Source organism: Triticum dicoccoides, chromosome 2A (assembly GCF_002162155.2).
Source record: "Triticum dicoccoides isolate Atlit2015 ecotype Zavitan chromosome 2A, WEW_v2.0, whole genome shotgun sequence".
NCBI classification, from domain to species: domain Eukaryota; kingdom Viridiplantae; phylum Streptophyta; class Magnoliopsida; order Poales; family Poaceae; genus Triticum; species Triticum dicoccoides.
The window spans coordinates 494,162,050-494,181,093 of NC_041382.1; the positions used below are offsets into that span (position 1 = coordinate 494,162,050).

A 19,044-nucleotide genomic window follows, 5' to 3' on the forward strand; every position below is an offset into this window, starting at 1 on the left:
GTGGTACTATCTACCCAGAGTAAAGAGTTGATGCTTCAAAAAGACTATGTCTCGATCATCCGATAATGGATGTGGTCGAGTCTTGTGGGGAAAAGTGCACAAACCTCTACAGAGTGTATGAACTAATCATGGTTAGCCGTGTCCCGGTTATGGACATCTTGAGTATCTGGTATTCGAATTATTGATTGATCTCGTCACTTTACTTAATGAATTTGTTGGGTTATTAATATTATTTTGGGAATTGAGTTGGGGGAACCTTCTCGATAATGGCATAAACTTGGTAGTTAAATAAAATCTATTCCTTTGTTGTAGGGAAAAATGAGCTTTATGCAAATGATAAACTTAGAGCCTCCACCAGCCAAATATGCAAGTAGTGATAGTTATTACTACATCATTTTCTCTATAGTGTGATCTTGCTAGCATATTCCATGTGCTAACCTACACGGCTGCAACGTATCATGTTGCAGAATTTTTAGACGAAGAGTAAGGTGCGATAGGTCGATGACTGAAGGAAATATGCCCTAGAGGCAATAATAAAGTTGTTATTTATATTTCCTTATATCATGATAAATGTTTATTATTCATGCTAGAATTGTATTAACCGGAAACTTAGTACATGTGTGAATACATGGACAAACAGAGTGTCATTAGTTTGCCTCTACTTGACTAGCTCGTTGAATAAATGATGGTTATGTTTCCTAACCAGAGACATGAGTTGTCATTTGATTAATGGATCACATCATTAGAAAAATGATGTGATTGACTTGACCCGTCCGTTAGCTTAGCACGATGATTGTTTAGTTTGTTGCTATTGCTTTCTTCATGACTTATACTTGTTCCCATGACTATGAGATTATGCAACTCCCGAGTACCGGAGGAACACTTTGTGTGCTACCAAACGTCACAACGTAACTGGGTGATTATAAACGTGCTCTACAGGTGTTTCCGATGGTGCTTGTTGAGTTGGCATAGATCGAGATTAGGATTTGTCACTCCGATTGTCGGAGAGGTATCTCTGGGCCCTCTCGGTAATGCACATCACTATAAGCCTTGCAAGCATTGTGACTAATGAGTTAGTTGTGGGATGATGCATTATGGAACAAGTAAATAGACTTGCCAGTAACGAGATTGAACTAGGTATGAGGATACCGACGATCGAATCTCGGTCAAGTAACATACCGATGACAAAGGGAACAATGTATGTTGTTATGCGGTTTGATCGATAAAGATCTTCGTAGAATATGTAGGAGTCAATATGAGCATCCAGGTTCCGCTATTGGTTATTGACCGAAGACGAGTCTCGGTCATGTCTACATAGTTCTCGAACCCGTAGGCTCCGCACACTTAACGTTTGGTGACAATTGGTATTATTAGTTTGTGTGTTTTGATGTACCGAAGGTAGTTCGGAGTCCCGGATATGATCACGGACATGATGAGGAGTCTCGAAATGGTCGATACATGAAGATCGCTATATTGGATGACTATGTTTGGACTTCGGAAGGGTTTCGTGCAAGTTCGGACAAATACCGGAGTACCGGGGGGTTACCAGAACCCCCCGGGAGTGTAATGGGCCTATTGGGCCTTAGTGGAGAAGAGGAGGGGCAGGCAGGGCAGGCCGCATGCCCCCTCTCCCTCTAGTCTGAATTGGACAAGGAGGGGGCGGCGCCCCCTTTCCTTCCCCCTCTCTCCTCCTTCCCTTTCTCCTACTCCTACTCTTGGAAGGGTTGGAGTCCTACACCCTGTGGGAATAGGACTCCCCTTGGTCACGCCTAGGAGGGCCGGTGTAACGCCCTCGATGCGGCTATATCTCCTACGTGTCGAAGCACGACTTAGAGGCATAACCGCATTGAAAGCAATGTCGCAAGTAAGGTAATCTTCACAACAACCCATGTAAATAAATAAAAGGGAAAAGATACATAGTTGGCTTACACTCGCCACGTCACACAAATACATGAATAACATTACATTCATCCAACACACTAATGGTCCGACTATGGTACCAAAATAAAGATCAACCCCCACATGCGACACGGTCCCCGATCGCCCCAACTGGGCACCACTACTAATCATCTGGGAAAGACACATAGTAATGATGAGAGTCTTCATCGAACTCCCACTTGAGCTCAAGCGCATCGTCTGGAATGGTATCATCGGTCCCTGCATCTGGTTTGGAAGTAATCTGTGAGTCACGGGGACTCAGCAATCTCGCACCCTCGCGATCAAGACTATTTAATATTATAGGTAAGACAAGGTATGATGTGGAGCTGCAGCAAGCGACTAGCATATATGGTGGCTAACCTATTCGCAAAAGAGAGCGAGAAGAGAAGGCAAAAGCACGGTCGAACAACTATGATCAAGAAGTGATCCTAGAACAACCTACGTCAAGCATTATTCCAACACCGTGTTCACTTCCCGGACTCCGCCGAGAAGAGACCATCACGGTTACACACGCGGTTGATTCATTTTAATTAAGTTAAGTTTCAGGTTATCTACAACCGGACATTAACAAATTCCCATCTGCCCATAACCGTGGGCACGGATTTCGAAAGTTCAAATCCCTGCAGGGGAGTCCCAACTTAGCCCATCACAAGCTCTCACGGTCAACGAAGGATATTCCTTCTCCCAAGACAATCCGATCAGACTCGGCATCCCAGTTACAAGACATCCTCGACAATGGTAAAACAAGTCCAGCAACACCGCCCGAATGTGCCGACAAATCCCGATAGGAGCTGCACATATCTCGTTCTCAGGGCACACTCAGATTGTCCAAACTTCCGGTACGAGGCCAGCCCAGAGTTGCCCCTGGTGGCCACTGGCGGCTGACGAGGTGGACCAACACTCAGAGGAGCACTGGCCCGGGGGGGTTAAATAAGATGACCCTTGGGCTCCGGAAACCCAAGGGAAAGAGAGGCTAGGTGGCAAATGGTAAAACCAAGGTTGGGCATTGCTGGAGGAGTTTTATTCAAGGCGAACTGTCAAGGGGTTCCCATTATAACCCAACCGTGTAAGAAACACAAAATCCGGGAACATAATACCGATATGACGGAAAGTAGGGCGGCAAGAATGGAACAAAACACTAGGCAAAAGGCCGAGCCTTCCACCCTTTACCAAGTATATAGGTGCATTAAGATAAACAAGATAATATGGTGATATCCCAACAATAGACATGTTCCAACAAGGAACGATCTCCAATCTTCACCTGCAACTAGCAACGCTATAAGAGGGGCTGAGCAAAGCGGTAACATAGCCAAACAACGGTTTGCTAGGACATGGTGGGTTAGAGGTTTGACATGGAAATTTGGGAGGCATGAAAAGCAAGTGGTAGGTATCGTAGCATATGCATAGCAAAAGAGCGAGCATCTAGCAAGCAAAGATAGAAGTGATTTCGAGGGTATGGTCATCTTGCTTGCAAAGTTCTCAGAGTTGCCTTGATCCTCGTAAGCGAACTCAACAGGCTCCTCGTTCACGAACTCGTCTCCCAGCTCTACCCAAACAAGAACAACCAGCAAAAGGAGCACAATCAACCACGTGCAATGCTCAAGCAATATGATGCAAACATGGTATGATAAGCGGGATGCGATATGTGATGCATAGGCAAGATTTGACAAGGAATGATAGAACCTGGCCTCAACTTGGAAATCCAAGAGTTCCACTGGAAAGGTGAGGTGATTTCAGTTGAAATCGATATAAAGATCACCGGAATCGGATGCACAGTTTGGAAATGGCAAGCAAAACAAATATGGCACCGGTCTGCGATAATCAGCAAGTGACCAACTAAATGCATCAAGAAAAATATGCTATAGCACTCAAACATGGAAACACAATACATGTCAGGAATCCCCTCATGATGCTTGACAAAAGATGAACACTGAGCTACGGCTAATTCATCCATTAACACGTTCAAACAAGCATGGAAAAAGTGCAAATGATAACAGGTTTCAGACTTAGTGAAATTAACACAAGTCTGGAATTTATTATCAGGAAGCACACTTTAGAGCATGCAAACTACATGCTACAGGAACTTAACATGGCAAAGCAAAGCATGGCATTAAGCTACTCAAAGCACTTAACAAAAGTCCCTTAGTGACCTTGAGCCAAAAGGAATCAGAAAATTCAAGTGCAAGCATGTGAACATGGCAAAAATCATAAACAGATTCAGACTTCGTGTAAAACTGGAGCATGCAAAACGGTTAACGAGTAGGCATGTTTACGAGCTCGATGCACTCACTACAGAGCATTGCATGACAAACTAAGCATACACCCATCAAGAAGACATGGAATAGCAGCTAGACATGGCAAGAATAACAACATAGCATGCACGGATCAATAGCAACATCCTCGGCAAAATCGCTAAACATGTCAACAATCTGCCAGGATTCACTTTATAGCAAAAGTAGAGCTCGATTGACTCAAGCTAGGGTGCTCCATAATTGCAAACAAAGACATGGATGGATAGAGCACCACAATATTAACAAAACATCCTTACTGATCATCCTCAAAAGAGGCACGGATCACTAGGAAACAACATGAACATATGACATAACAACAAAATCAGGACAAGGACTTAGTGAAATTCTAAGTCCCTGAAATCAGCATCAACGATTATGCTACTTTGCAAGCTTGTGCTAGTCACCACAAATATCAGAAAAATACATGGCATACACCCCTGTAAAGATGGCATGGCATATAACAAAACACATGTAGAACTCAGGATCATAGCATGCATACATTAATCATGGCAAAAATGATAAAAAGCCATTTGCTGAAACAGATCTGAAAAATTCATCACATAGCCCTGTTCCAACAGCATTTCGGGCATCAAGATGATCTCAAATGAAAATGATGCAATGAGATTAAATGATGTACTCGTCGAGACGAACATTTTGATGTACTACACACACGAATCGGAGCTACGGATGCAAAGTTATAGCATGTCAAAGTATGCAAGAAAATTAGGGTTTAGGGATGAAAAGTCAACCGAGGAGATTGATCCAGATCCAAATCCGATCGTGCACGGAAAACGAGGACGGTCGGCCTGAGTACTATTCGCCGGAGAAGAGCCCAAGGTCGCCGGAGCTGGTGAGGAGGGGCGGCGCCGGCGTTGAGGGACGTCGAGGAGGCGGCGGCGGCGCAGAAGCCGAGGTCGGCGAGTGGCGGATCCGGCGCGGCGGCGGAGTTGCGGCACCGTGGCGGGCCGAGGTCGCCGGAGGCCGGCGCCGTGGCGGCGGAGGACGGCGGCCGGGCGGCGGGCGGCGGGCGGTGGACGAGGCGGCGGGCCGCGGGGGCTCTCCCTGGGCCTCGCGGGCCGCGGCGGTGGGGAGGCCGGCGCGCCACATGACAGCCTGCCACTGGTGCGCGGCGGCGGCGCGACGTGTCCAGCTGGAGACGGACATGTCCGGCGGTGGCGCGAGCGGATCTAGAGTTTTAGGGGGTGTTTTGACCCGGAATATTTGGAGGAGGGGCTATAAATAGAGGTAGGAGGAGCTAGGAGACTCCAAATGAGGTGCAGTTTTCGGCCACGCGATCATGATCGAATGCTCTAGATGATGGAGAGGGTTTAGGTGGGTTTTGTGCCAGTTTGGAGAGGTGTTGGGCTACAACACACACGAGGCCTTTTCGGTCCCTCGGTTAACCGTTGGAGTATCAAACGAAGCCCAAATGGCGCGAAACTTGACAGGGGGACTACCGGTAGTAAACCAAGGCCGCATGGCAAGTCTTGGTCCAATCCGGAAATGTTTAACCCCCACACATGAAAAGAGGTAGAAAGGACCACCGGAGGACATAGGAGCGCCGGAATGCAAAACGGACAACGGGGAAATGCTCGAATGCATGAGACGAACACGTATGCGAATGCAATGCGCATGATGACATGATATGAGATGCATGACAAAGACAACAACACACGGAGACAAAAACCCGACAGCGGAGAAATAAAATAACTTAGTGCCGGAAACGGCAAGAGTTGGAATACATATAAGGTAAATTGCATCCGGGGTGTTACAACACTCCACCACTATGAAAGGATCTCGTCCCGAGATCTAGGACTGGAAAAAACTCCGGGTACTCAAAATGGAGGTGATCCTCGCGTTCCCAGGTGGCCTCACGGTCGGAATGGTGTGACCACTTGACTTTGAGGAATTTGATTGACTTGTTGCGAGTCTTGCGCTCAGTTTCTTCAAGAATAGCAACTGGGTGCTCACGATAAGAAAGGTCTTCCTAGAGTTCAATGTCTTCGAAGTTGACGGTGCGGTCAGGGGTCTTGAAGCACTTGCGGGGCTGAGAGACATGGAACATGTCGTGCACGTTTGCAAAGTTGGAGAGAAGCTCGAGTTGATAGGCGAGATCGCCTCTCTTGCTAACGATCTTGAAAGGACCGACGTATCTAGGGGCAAGCTTCCCTTTGATACCGAAGCGATGAGTACCTTTCATTGGAGAGACGCGGAGGTAAACATGGTCTCCGATCTTGAAAGCCAAATCATGATGCTTACTATCACAGTAACTCTTCTGGTGCGATTGTGCTGCTTTGAGGTTATCACGAATGACTTTGCACATCTCTTCTGCCTCTGTGATCAAGTCATTGCCAAGAAGTTGACGTTCACCAGTCTCTGACCAGTTAAGAGGAGTACGGCACTTCCTGCCATAGAGAATTTCAAATGGGGCCTTGCCCGAACTCGCTTGAAAGCTGTTGTTGTAGGAAAACTCAGCATGTGGAAGACAATCTTCCCATTTCATACCGAAGGAGATAACGCAAGCCCTGAGCATATCTTCAAGAATCTGATTGACACGCTCGACTTGGCCGCTAGTTTGGGGATGAAAAGCTGTGCTGAAACGGATGTTGGTGCCCATGGCCTTCTAAAAAGAATCCCAAAACTTTGAGGTGAAGATGCTGCCACGATCTGAAGAAATCAACTGCGGAATGTCGTGAAGAGAGACAATCCGAGAGGTATAAAGCTCTGCCAATTGAGCTGCTGTGATAGACTCTTTGATAGGAAGGAAATGATCCACTTTAGTGAGTTTGTCGATGACAACGAATATAGCATCAATGCCACGCTTAGACTTTGGAAATCCCGTCACGAAGTCCATCTCAATGTGGTCAAACTTCCATTCTGGAATGGCAAGAGGTTGGAGGAGACCAGCTGGTCATTGGTGTTCTGCCTTCACTCTTCTGCAGACATCGCATTTATTCACGAACTGAGCAATCTCACGCTTCATTTGAGTCCACCAATACGCCTGCTTGAGGTCCTGGTACATTTTTGTATTCCTAGGGTGGATGTAGAGGAGTGAATTGTGAGCCTCGTTCATAATGACTTTACGAAGGTCACCTTTAGGCACAACAATGCGATCCTCGAAGAATAGAGTATCCTTGTCATCAAGACGATAGCACTTGTACTTGGATTGACTCTTGGCAATCCCAATCTTCACCTTATTCACCATAGAATCAAGAAGTTGAGCCTCGCGAATCTGATCTTCCAAAGTAGGAGAGACTTGGAGGTTGGCGAGGAAACCTTGAGGAATAACTTGCAGATTGAGTTTGCAGAAAGCTTCACAAAGCTTGGGTTGGTAAGGCTTGAGAATCAAACTGTTGCAGTAAGCCTTCCTGCTCAATGCGTCAGCAATTACATTGGCCTTGCCTGGAGTATATTTGATACTCGGATTATACTCTTCAATCATTTCGACCCAACGAGTCTTCCTGAGGTTGAGATTAGGCTGAGTGAAGATGTACTTGAGACTCTTATGGTCAGTGAAGATGTCCACTTTTCTTCCCAATAAGAGATGTCTCCAAGTCAAAAGAGCATGCACCACTACCGCCAACTCGAGGTCATGAGTGGGGTAGTTCTTCTTGTTGGGATTCAACTAGCGAGAGGTATAAGCCACAACTTTCTTCTCTTGCATCGACACTGCACCAAGACCTTGAAGAGAGGCATCACAGAAGACCTCGAACGGTTTGGATTCATCAGGAGGAGTCAGAACTGGAGCAGTGACTAATTTCTCTTTCAGGGTGTTGAAAGCGATGTCACATTCAAGAGACCAAACATACTTGACGTGCTTCTGGAGAAGGTTGGAAAGAGGCTTCACGATCTTAGAGAAGTTCTCAATGAACCTTCGACAGTAGCTTGCGAGACCAAGGAAGCTGCGGAGTTGCTTCATGTTCTGAGGTGGTTCCCAATTCACAATTGCAGACACCTTCTCAGGATTCACCGGTATGCCCTTGGCAGAGATGATATGCCCAAGGTAGAGAACCTCATCGAGCCAAAACTCGCACTTTGAAAACTTGGCATAGAGCTGATGTTCTCTGAGCTTATCCAGCACCAAACGCAAGTGCTTGGCATGATCTTCCTTGTTCTTAGAAAAGACCAAAATGTCATTGAGGTAGACCAAGACGAAGTCATTTGTGTAGGGGTTGAAGATGAAGTTCATCATGCGATAGAATGTCGGAGGAGCATTGACGAGGCCAAAAGACATGACAGTGTATTCATATGAACCATAGCTTGTTCTGAATGCCGTCTTGGGGATATCTTGCTCACGAATTCGAATCTGGTGATAGCCCATATGGAGATCAAGCTTGGAGAATACTTGAGCACCTTTGAGTTGTTCAAACAGCTCGTTGATGTTGGGAAGTGGGTACTTGTTCTTTATAGTCTTCTTGTTCAATGGACGGTAGTCGACACAGAGTCGGTCCGTTCCATCCTTCTTCTTCACAAAAAGAACTCCACAACCCCATGGAGAAGAACTAGGTCGGATGAGACCCATTCGCTCTTGAATATCGAGTTGCTTCTTCAGCTCCTTCAACTTTTCAGGTCCAAGCTTGTAAGGACGTTTGCAAACAGATTGCATGCCAGGCTCAAGATCGATGACAAATTCAACTGGCCGGTGCGGAGGCATTCCTGGAAGCTCTTCTGGAAAGATGTCTTGATATTCGCAAACGACTGGAATTTGAGAGATGGCATCCAGCTTGCCCTTCTCATTGAGAGAAAACAGACGGATTGTATTATCCCGAGCGGCAAAGACAATTACATCCTTAGATGAATGAGTCAATTGAATCTGCCTGGCGGCACAATCAAGTTGAGCCTTGTGCTTTGAAAGCCAGTCCATTCCAAGAATAAGATCAATATCTGAGTTACCAAGGACCATTGGAGAAGCCAGAAACTTGAAATCACCCATCATGATAGAAATATTCGGAATCTCGTAGTTTGCGAGCAAACATTTACCCGGTGAGACAACTGCTAATGGTTTATGCAAAACTTGAGAAGACAATTCATGCTTAGATGCAAAAGGTCTCGAGATGAAACAATGTGATGCACCAGTGTCAAAAAGTACTTTTGCAGGAACATTGTTAATAGGAAGGTTACCCATGATGACATCTGACGAGTCCTCTGCCTGAGTTGCATTCATCAAGTTGACCTTGGCGTGCTTGGGGTTATGCTTGACCACAGCTGTACTTGCAGATCTCACAGGAGGAGGAGGAGGGAGACGCCTCTGATTGAAGCATTTGTTGGAATAGTGACCCTTCTATTGGCACTTGTTGCACGTGACCTCCGAGAGCGGACGATGATACGGAGCACTTGATCTTGGAGCTTGAGACGAAGTCTTGTTCTGAAAGCCAGGGTTGGGTGGGTGGGAAGATCCACTGCCACCTTTGCTCTTCTGCTGATAAGGGGCTGACGAAACGGAGGAGGAGGCAGCCAATACTTTTGCTGCTTGGCCACTTGAGTTGAGGAAGAAGGAGTTGCATCTCTGACTCACTTCTTGGAAGCATCGCACTTCAGTTGAGCAGTCTCTTGCTTCATTGCCATGTTGTAGAACTCATCGTACTTCTTGGGCTCAAAGAGGACGAGAGAAAGTTGGAGTTCTTCTCTGAGACCACCCCTGAACTGATATATCATGCTCTTCTCGTCAGGGACGTCTTGCTTAGCAAAACGGGCGAGCTTCTGAAACATGATGTTGTACTGGTAAACAGACATAGTGCCTTGCTTCAGGTTGCGGAATTCCTCACGCTTTCTCTCAACCACACTCTGAGGAATATGATGAGCTTTGAAGTCTTGACGGAATTCATCCCAGGTAATTGCACGGCCTCCTCTGGAATCTTTGTACTGCTGAAACCATTCTGCAGCTTGGTCCTTGAGTTGGAAGGAGGCGAACTTGACAAAGTCCTTAGGCCTGACGTTACTGCACTCGAAATGCTTGCATATGTCCACGAGCCAATCATCAGCGTCTGTTGCCTCAACACAATTGCTGAAGATCTTTGGTTGATTAGCGAGGAACTGGTTGAGTGTAGCAAACTGATTCTGATTGTTGCCATGGCCCTGGTTCCCTTGGTTGCGCTCTTGAAGAAGTTGCATGATCAGCTGCGTGTTTGCATTGGTAGCGGCCATCACAACTTGCCATGCCTCCGGAGGTGGAGGTGGTGGTCGCGGATCAGGATTCGGAGTCGTGCGCGTTGGAGGAGCCATCCTGAAGAGGTCGACATCTGTTAGCATCTTGACAGACAAATATTTAAGCTGAATCAAACGGGTTGAAATTGCAACATATAGTCTTCACGTCCGAACAAAATGAACGAATGCATTCCAATTGAAATGGTCACATTTCCATAAATTGAGAAGCCACTTAGAATTGAGGTAGAAGAATAAAACCAACAAGGTACGGGCAAGAACGAATACTTGGTGAGGATTAACCAATCCCAAACCAAATATCCGTGGAAGAAGAACTAGAGCTACAAGAATTCCCACCTATGAAACTTCCGAACCTTCTGGTTATGCAATCAGGTGTTGGGGATACAGGGGAACCTTCCGAACCTTCTGGTTATGCAATCAGGTGCTGAACGTGTGTAGAACGCGGAGGTGCTGCGCGTTCGGTACTTTATCGGTTGAAGCGCGAAGAAGTTTGACTACATCAACCGCGTTAAGAAATGCTTCCGCTTACGGTCTACGAGGGTACGTAGACACACTCTCCCCCTCGTTGCTATGCATCTCCATGGATAGATCATTGCGTGTGCATAGAAAAAAATTTGTTTTCCATGCAACGATTCCCAACACCCTTAGCCTCCCGTGTACGCAGCACTCATCGTGCACCGCGCCCACCATGTGCCCACGTCCTCCCTGTCGTAGATGGCCGCCAGGGCGTCAATGGCTCACTCGTGGTCGCGACCGGACATGCCCTCCACGGCATGCGCCAGCACGGGCACTGACAAGGCCTCCAGCACGTCGCCGTGGCATCGTCGGCCGGGTGCACAGCAGTTCCGGCATCGTCAGTGCGCTCCACCATGGACGCCTGGCCGTCCTTCATGCTGCTCTCCATGATGGCACCAGCCGCTGTACGTGGACACCGGAGCCAAGGAAGAACGGCGCGACGGCCGACTGCTCGGGAACGGGGTCCGGCGAAGGGAGGTGAGGATCTGTAGGACGATTAAGTGGGGAAGGAGGTGGCCGACGGGATCCGGTCACCGGAGGCAGATGCGGGGACGCGCCGTGACGGCCCTCACTGGATCAGGCGACAGGACGGAGAGGAAGGGGGAGTGAGCCGTCCGACCTCCACTACCCGACGGCAGTGTATCGTGGAAGCACTACTAGGAAAAAGCCTAGTAGTAGCGTGGGTTAAAAGCTAGTAGTAGCGCGGGTGCCTGCGCTACTACTACGGCGCTACAGCTAACTAGTAGTAGTAGCGCGGTGCATCCCGTGCTACTGCTACTAACTATCTGTAGCGCGTGTCTGTGACCCGCGCTACTACTATTAATTTGAAAAACTAAAAAAAATCTCGACCCCGTGCGTAGTGTCAATGGTTCGGTCGACGGCGCCGACGGCCATGGCGACGGGGCGGCGGCCGGAGGCGACGCGCACGTTGGCCGGGAGCAGGGAGATCTCGGCCATGACGCGCGCCTCGTGGAGGCCGCGGAGGCTTGGATCTTGGCGTCGTGCGTGGGGAGCAGCACCTCGCGATGGCCGTCGCCGTTGAGGTCGGCGAAGAGCGACGGAGGAGGATGGGGATGGGTCAACTAGGGTTTCGGATTGAATCGAAGAGGGGGGGAGGAGGAGGGCTAGCCTGGAGCGAGAAGAAGACGGCGAAGGCGGCGAGGAGGAGGATGCCGAGGTCGTGCTTCCGCATCTTGGCGGCGGCGAGGAGCTCTGGCGACCTCCCACCAGAGGGATCTTGGAGAGGGAGGGGGAAGAAAGCAGAGTGTACCAGCGGCGGCCACTGCTGGAGTACGAGGGAGAGAGGAGGAAAGTGAGAGAGGGGGAAAGTGAGGGAGAGAGGAAGGATTCGGCCGAGGATATGGGGATTTCACCTACCTCGTACTTAGTAGTAGCGAGGGGTATAAAACCGCGCTACTACTATCAACTTAGTAGTAGCGCGGGTTTGTACCCCTCGCTACTACTATGACATGTCCCGGGAGGGCACGGTAGAGACCGCTTAGTAGTAGCGCGGGTTAAAAACCCGCGCTACTAGTATCAACTTAGTAGTAGCGAGGGGTAAAAACCCGCGCTACTACTAAGTAGCAGTAGCGAGGGTTATAAATCCGTGCTACTAGTAAGCGTCTGTCTATAGGCTTTTCCCTAATAGTGAAGAGATAGAGTAGGAGGAAGAAGAAAAGAGATGGGAGGCTGACAGGTTGGACCCATGTCCAACTTGGAATATTTGTTCACGTATGCATGCCAACTTAGCCTGACAGGTAGACCTGCCAGGTCCGCTGTTTTCATGAGCTCAACCGACGATTAGTGGTCCGCGTTATTGGTTAGGCATAGAATTGGTGGTTTTTTTGCCCTGACTCAAATGTGGTATCAAGTTGTTATCCTAGCTCTAAATGTGGTGGTTTTGGATAAATAACTCGTCTTTGGGAGAGAGGGCATCGTCGAAATCGTGGCTTGTGTGTTGCAGATCATGTCCGAGTTGTATGGACTATGTGGGGAGCCCGCTTTGTATCCGGTGCTTCCGGAGATGGGCTCACTTCTGGCCTTGGTGGTGGCCACAACACCCTCTCGGCCACAGTTAGACCTTAGACCCAGCTAGCCAGCTTGCCTTCATGGATCATGGAGGTTTGGATGTTACTGCCTTTCACTCTCCCATGAACGTCAGGCAAGTGGTGCATGTGAGTGATGAGATTGTCGTGTCAGGTGTGTTGGCATTTAATTTTGAGGCCCCGGTTCGTGGACATGCCGGGGCATGTCTATGGATGATGATTCCATTTGGTGATTAGCGTTCGAGATGCCCCAAAATGCCGACATACTGAGAGATGTGCTACAATACAAGCAACGAGCTCATGTTACTTCATTCGCAAAAAAAAAATCATAGTAATACTTAACCCTTTGCCATGAAATTGGCAACCAGTTCATATTACTTCATTCTCAAAAGAAGAAGAAAAACTCATAATATTACTTTACCCTTTACCATGAAATTATAATTACATCTGACATGAACAAGCCACACAAAATCGTACACGCGTAGATTTACTATATTACGTGGCTGGATGCAGAATCAATAGCCTATTCTGCGACTGTGATGGTATCTTAGGCCGCGTGGTCTCTGGGTGGCTGGCCGTCTGGCTAGGGTGGAGATCGTCAAGATGGGTCGGTATCATCACATGATGGCGCAGGAGTTGACGTCCTCGTCGTTGAACATGTTCATGTACCGGACCTCCGGCGCTCCGGGGTCGGCCATGGCCTGCGGAGCGCCGCGGACGAAGCCCGCCGGCGCTTTCTTGTCGTAGGCGCCGCCGACGTAGGGATAGGTGGTGAGCGAGTACGGCACGTAGGGCCACATCTCGGCCACCTTCCCGGTGCTCTTCACCCGCGCCAGCACCTTGCTCGGCTCCACGAACCCCGTCACCGTCACCTTGCTCATCTTGGGGTTCACTGACACGGCCGTCACACCTTTGGCATCAACGTATACAGGATATGAAACGCTCATCAGCAGAAATTAACTTCACAAAACCACTCCCAACGAAAACTTTAGATTGCTTGGTGTTATTTCATTTCTGGTTATCGCTACGTATGTAGGAGTATGTATGTGTGTACCCCGAATCGACTTGACGGCGTTCTTGACCCTCCTCTCGCAGCCATCGCAGTCCATCTTCACTTTGATGTTTACCGTCTGCGGATCACAAACTACTCGAGTTAATCACGTGTTTATATAACTCAACGAAATGGCAAAAAAAAACTATATCGGTCATCTCATGAGATGAGAAGTTGAAACTGTTTCCAAGCAAAACAAGAGAGCACACGCGTACTAGAAAAAAAAATCCACAAGCCTCACCTGCATCGGCCGCCTCTTCCTGAGCTTGAGGGCTGCCTTTGTGTCTGTCATGCTGCACAAATCGGAGAGGTGATCCAAGACGCCCATGATCTTATTGATCCGACACGACTGAAGCAGTAGTGTTCTCGGGTACAGAACCGTGAAGGGTCGTATATGTAGAGAGGAAAGAGGAACGAAGAAAATATCAGAGGATAAATTTCGCTTGCTGGCTAAATTTGTATGGTTAGGGTGGGACGTGCAAGTCCATATTGATGCTTCTAGGCTGCAGAGAGCGAGCGATTAAACCACGGCGCTTTCGGATTAAATGAGCAAACACCCCTGCTTCCAGGATGACCATTCCCTGCTTCACAGGCCAGCTGTTTTGACAGGAAGCTGCCTCATTATTATTTCTTGTTTGCCGTTTCACGGAGATGATTTATTTTGGTAGACTGGGAAATGCACGTCCTCAATTAGCTCTCTAGTCGCTACCTAAACAATACTCCCTCCGAATAAGTGTACATCTACCTTACCTTTTGTCCTAAGTCTAAGTCTTCAAATTTCGGCCAACTTTATAGAAAATAGTGACATATATGACATCAAATTGGTATATTGTGAAAGTACATTTCAAAACGGATCTAGTGATACTAATGTAGTGCCATAAATGCTGCTACTTTTCCCTATAAAATTGGTCAAAATTTTAAAACTTTGACTTATGACAAAAGCTAGAGATACACTTATTCATGGAAGGAGGGAGTACAGTACAAAGCAAGTAACTGCAGGTAAATGAAGCCTTCAACTGTTCTTCAGAAACAGAGCAACTACCCTCAAAAAGAAAAAAGAAAACAGAACTCAAAAGATATACTGGCATACAGCTTGCTCGTACATGCATCTATGTTTGTTTCGTTTACATAACAATTTCTAGTGCCTCGCTTCAAACTTCGAACTTCAAGAGAGTGAAAGAGGAGAGACAAAAAAGGAAGAGAACACATAACTGAAAGGGCAGTGATATTAATCTAGGTACCATCACCAGGACCCCATGCTGAGATAACGAAATAAAAAGATGGTGTACCCAACTAGGCACTCAGAGCAGGCTCCAGCGGCTCTGCAATACCACCCCCGCTGTTGAGAACTACCACCTTACCATCCGAATCCACATCAACAATAGCAGAATCACCTTCCTTGACCTCGCCAGCCAGCATCTTTTCAGCCAGACTGTCTTCCAAAAGCCTCATAATGGCGCGTCGCAGAGGCCTGGCACCGTAGCTCGGGTTGTAACCTTCATCAACAACCCTATCCCGGAACTTCTCTGTTACCTGGAGGTCGATTTCCTTTGCCTTGAGCCTATCAAACACCTCCTTGAGCATAATATCAGCGATCTCTTTCACCTCCAACTTTGTCAGCTGCCGGAACACAATCATCTCATCCAATCTGTTCAAGAACTCAGGCCGGAAATACTGCTTCAACTCCTCGGTCACCAAGCTCTTGATCCTGTTATAGCTGGTATCTTTCTCGTCAGAGTCAAGGTCAAACCCAATCTTCCGGCCTCCCTTCTCGATGACACTGCTTCCGACATTCGATGTCATGATCAACAGTGTGTTCTTGAAATCAACTGTCCGTCCCTTGCTATCTGTCAGCCTCCCATCTTCTAAGATCTGAAGCATCATGTTGAAGACATCTGGATGTGCCTTTTCAATCTCATCAAAGAGAACAACTGTGTATGGACGGCGGCGGACTGCTTCTGTTAGTTGACCTCCCTCAGTGTAGCCAACATAACCTGGAGGTGATCCGATGAGTTTGGAGACCGTATGTCTCTCCATGAACTCACTCATATCTAATCTGATCATGGCTTCCTCTGAGCCAAAGTAGTAGGATGCCAGAGCCTTTGCTAATTCTGATTTACCAACACCAGTTGGTCCAGAGAATATGAAGCTAGCAATGGGCCGATTTGGATTCTTGAGGCCAACACGAGCACGGCGGATAGCACGGCTAATAGCTTTGACAGCTTCATCCTGCCCAATGATACGTGTATGGAGAGTCTCTTCCATCTTAAGTAGGCGGTCAGACTCATCAGATGAGACTTTCTCCACAGGTATACCAGTCCATGATGAGACGATGTGTTGAATATCTGCCTCTGTGACAAGAGGGCCAACTTCACCGGATTCAGTCTCTGCTTTAACCATTTCCTTGCTCTTGTCAATAATGGCTGTAATTTGGGCCTTCAGCTCCATTTCCTCGTCTCTTAATTCCCCGGCCTGCCAATAAACAACAGTAAGATAACACGGAAGAAACAACAATGGTTAATTTTGCACAAACAGAACAAGGAAGAAAAGGCTGGCTTATAGGCTATGATTAGAGGCACCTTACAAGTAAAACAACAATAAATATAGCCAAATGAACCAATAAACTTGCAAGTAAAACAACATTAGCATCCTACTAAAGCAAGCCATTTAGGAACCTTCACAAAAAAACTCAGAATCTATGTATACCTTCTCAAAATCTTGGCCACGCACAGCCTCATTCTTGTCCTTTGTTATTTGGCGAAGTTTTTTGTCCAGCTCCTTGGCCTCATCAGGTAGCTGTAATGTAAGGGATGATGGTTAAACAAAAACAAGGTCGTGAAGCAAGCTCTCTGGGATAACAATTATTCAGAGTCAGTACCTGTGCATGCCTCAGCCTAACACGGGACCCCGCTTCATCGATCAAGTCAATAGCCTTGTCAGGCAGGAAGCGGTCACTACAGAAACAGCAAAAATAACACATGTTCATTACAGTGACAAATCAGATTATTGACTCTACTACCAAAATATAAAGTGGAAAATATACACTGTCCATATAATCTAAATATATAACTAGAACTAAGATTCTAATCTAGGAGGGCTAATAATCACCGCGCATGTGTAGTCAACCATTGTCAAGGATAACAAAAAATTATAGTCAAGACTTATTGCAATTAAATTATTGTTGTGCAGACAATGACACCTTAGCAGATTAAGGGTGAAACCTCCGTCTCAAAATATAAGACGTTTTTGTAGAAACATCTTATATTTTGAGACAGGGGTAGTACAATTTATATCATTTATAACACTTCTATAGCGTCTAGAGCAATGGGAGCGTGAAGCACATTGGGAACTTCAGCAAAAGCCAGGATAATTAACCCTTTCATGATGGATAACCAAATAATGAGATACACCAATGCAAGCCCCTCGCCTACCCAACTTATCCAGTAAAAAGGTAATAAAGCTGATGCTACACATCAGTGAACAATTCAGACAACAAAACCACAAGAGATGACAAAATCATACACACTCCCAATATTATACATATATACAGCTAATACCTAAGAAATAATTGCTGCACCAGAATTGGTATTGACACAATATTATACCAAAAAATTAAGCATCAATCAAATTAATTGAAGTATGATGCAAACCTGATATACTGATATGATAACTGCGCAGCAGCAACTAAAGCATCATCTGTGTATCGCAGCTTATGATGAAGTTCATATCTCTCACGAAGTCCTCTTAAGATTTGTATTGATTCTTCAACAGTGGGCTCTGGAACCTTGACTGGTTGAAACCTTCGCTCCAAAGCAGGATCTTTCTCAATATGTTTCCTGTACTCATCCAGTGTTGTGGCACCAATGCACTGAAAGATAGAACAGTATCAGAAATGTTAAAACTAGGGGCAGCTCATCTTTCTTGTTGTAGACATGGCTTGTCAACTGGAAGAAACTGCTTTCTGGATCCAGCCTAGGTGAGGTCTTTTTGACTTTATCAGACTAAACCAGAAATAACTCCGCCTATGTCTTCTAGGCATAGCCGGTCCCAAGCCCGGGTAAAGGAGGAGGGTTGTGATAGGCTTGGCGAGCCAACGTAAAAACTAGCCAGTCCCATAGGTATGAAACCGATTTGAGCGAGAGTAGTACTAGGATGGGTGACCTCCTGGGAAGTCCTTGTGAAAGAGTTTCATATCTAAGGGTTGTGATAGGCTTGGCGAGCCAACGTAAAAACTAGCCAGTCTTTTGGGTATGAAACCCATTTGCGCGAGAGTAGTACTAGGATGGGTGACCTCCTGGGAAGTCCTCGTGAAAGGGTTTCATATCTAGCCTACCCCAACTTGTTTGGGATCAAAGGCTTCGTAAGAAGTAAGAAGAAGACTAAACCAGAAATGTGACCAACACAGAACAATGGCAGCAATGGAATTTGAAATCAGGTACATTACCTGCAGTTCACCTCTTGCAAGAGCTGGTTTTAAGATGTTAGCAGCATCAATTGCACCTTCAGCTGCACCTGCTCCGATCAACGTGTGCACTTCATCAATAAAAAGTATAATATCATCATTTTGCTTAATTTCTTCCATAAGCTTCTTCAGCCTTTCTTCAAACTCTCCACGGTACTTGGTACCAGCAACAAGGAGCCCCATGTCAAGGGTGATAACCTAAACAGAGCAATCATGATTAATTTTCTGGAACAACATGATCACAAAAACAAAAAGGAGCTTTCTACCACTCAATTGTTTTTAAACAAGCTTGATCCTTTGCGACTGACAAAAGCCTTGGGTCCACAGCATTTAATCATTTATTATTATTTTGACCATGTCATCAACACTTAATTACTGAAGGCTCAATAATGATCCCAATAACAACGGTAATAGTGTCAGTACAGAATGACAAAGTAAAATCACAAAAATAGGCCTGCAATGTTACTATAAAAACTCTTGAACACCGGTACATGAAAAAAAAACTGGTGTATCAGTATTTGATACGGTCCGATAGACGGTAGATATGTTCAACAAGTATCAAAGGGATTAACATTAAAA

General features: G+C 46.6%; 2 protein-coding genes across 4 annotated transcripts in view; both read right to left on the minus strand.

The window, feature by feature from the left end:
- Positions 1 to 13,304: 13,304 nt before the first annotated feature.
- On the minus strand, positions 13,305 to 14,500 carry LOC119355003 (heavy metal-associated isoprenylated plant protein 20-like). The gene is made up of 3 exons (XM_037621769.1): positions 14,245 to 14,500; positions 14,007 to 14,082; positions 13,305 to 13,862 (listed from the first exon to the last, which is right to left on the minus strand). Exons 1-3 carry the CDS (start codon positions 14,329 to 14,331, stop codon positions 13,570 to 13,572), a joined length of 456 nt encoding a protein of 151 aa, XP_037477666.1. The 5' UTR covers positions 14,332 to 14,500; the 3' UTR covers positions 13,305 to 13,569.
- Positions 14,501 to 14,977: 477 nt separating this feature from the next.
- LOC119355004 (chaperone protein ClpC1, chloroplastic-like) overlaps positions 14,978 to 19,044 on the minus strand; it is an 8,599-nt gene continuing 4,532 nt past the window's right edge. For all 3 annotated transcript variants that reach the window (XM_037621773.1, XM_037621772.1, XM_037621770.1), the window contains exons 6-10: positions 18,448 to 18,663; positions 17,654 to 17,871; positions 16,882 to 16,957; positions 16,710 to 16,799; positions 14,978 to 16,475 (exon numbers count right to left, since the gene is read on the minus strand). In XM_037621773.1, the coding sequence (XP_037477670.1) occupies positions 15,297 to 16,475; positions 16,710 to 16,799; positions 16,882 to 16,957; positions 17,654 to 17,871; positions 18,448 to 18,663 (1,779 nt within the window). In that variant the 3' untranslated portion in view covers positions 14,978 to 15,296. The remainder of the gene's footprint in view (positions 16,476 to 16,709; positions 16,800 to 16,881; positions 16,958 to 17,653; positions 17,872 to 18,447; positions 18,664 to 19,044) is intronic.

What these genes read in the sequence shown, in the direction of transcription:
- LOC119355003 (XM_037621769.1), bottom strand. Translation starts at nt 14,331, where the DNA reads ATGGGCGTCTTGGATCACCTCTCCGATTTGTGCAGCATGACAGACACA. An exon ending in GGAAGAGGCGGCCGATGCAG is followed by an intron (nt 14,083 to 14,244) that starts GTGAGGCTTGTG and finishes TGTGATCCGCAG; the next exon opens with ACGGTAAACATCAAAGTGAA. An exon ending in CGCCGTCAAGTCGATTCGGG is followed by an intron (nt 13,863 to 14,006) that starts GTACACACATAC and finishes TTGATGCCAAAG; the next exon opens with GTGTGACGGCCGTGTCAGTG.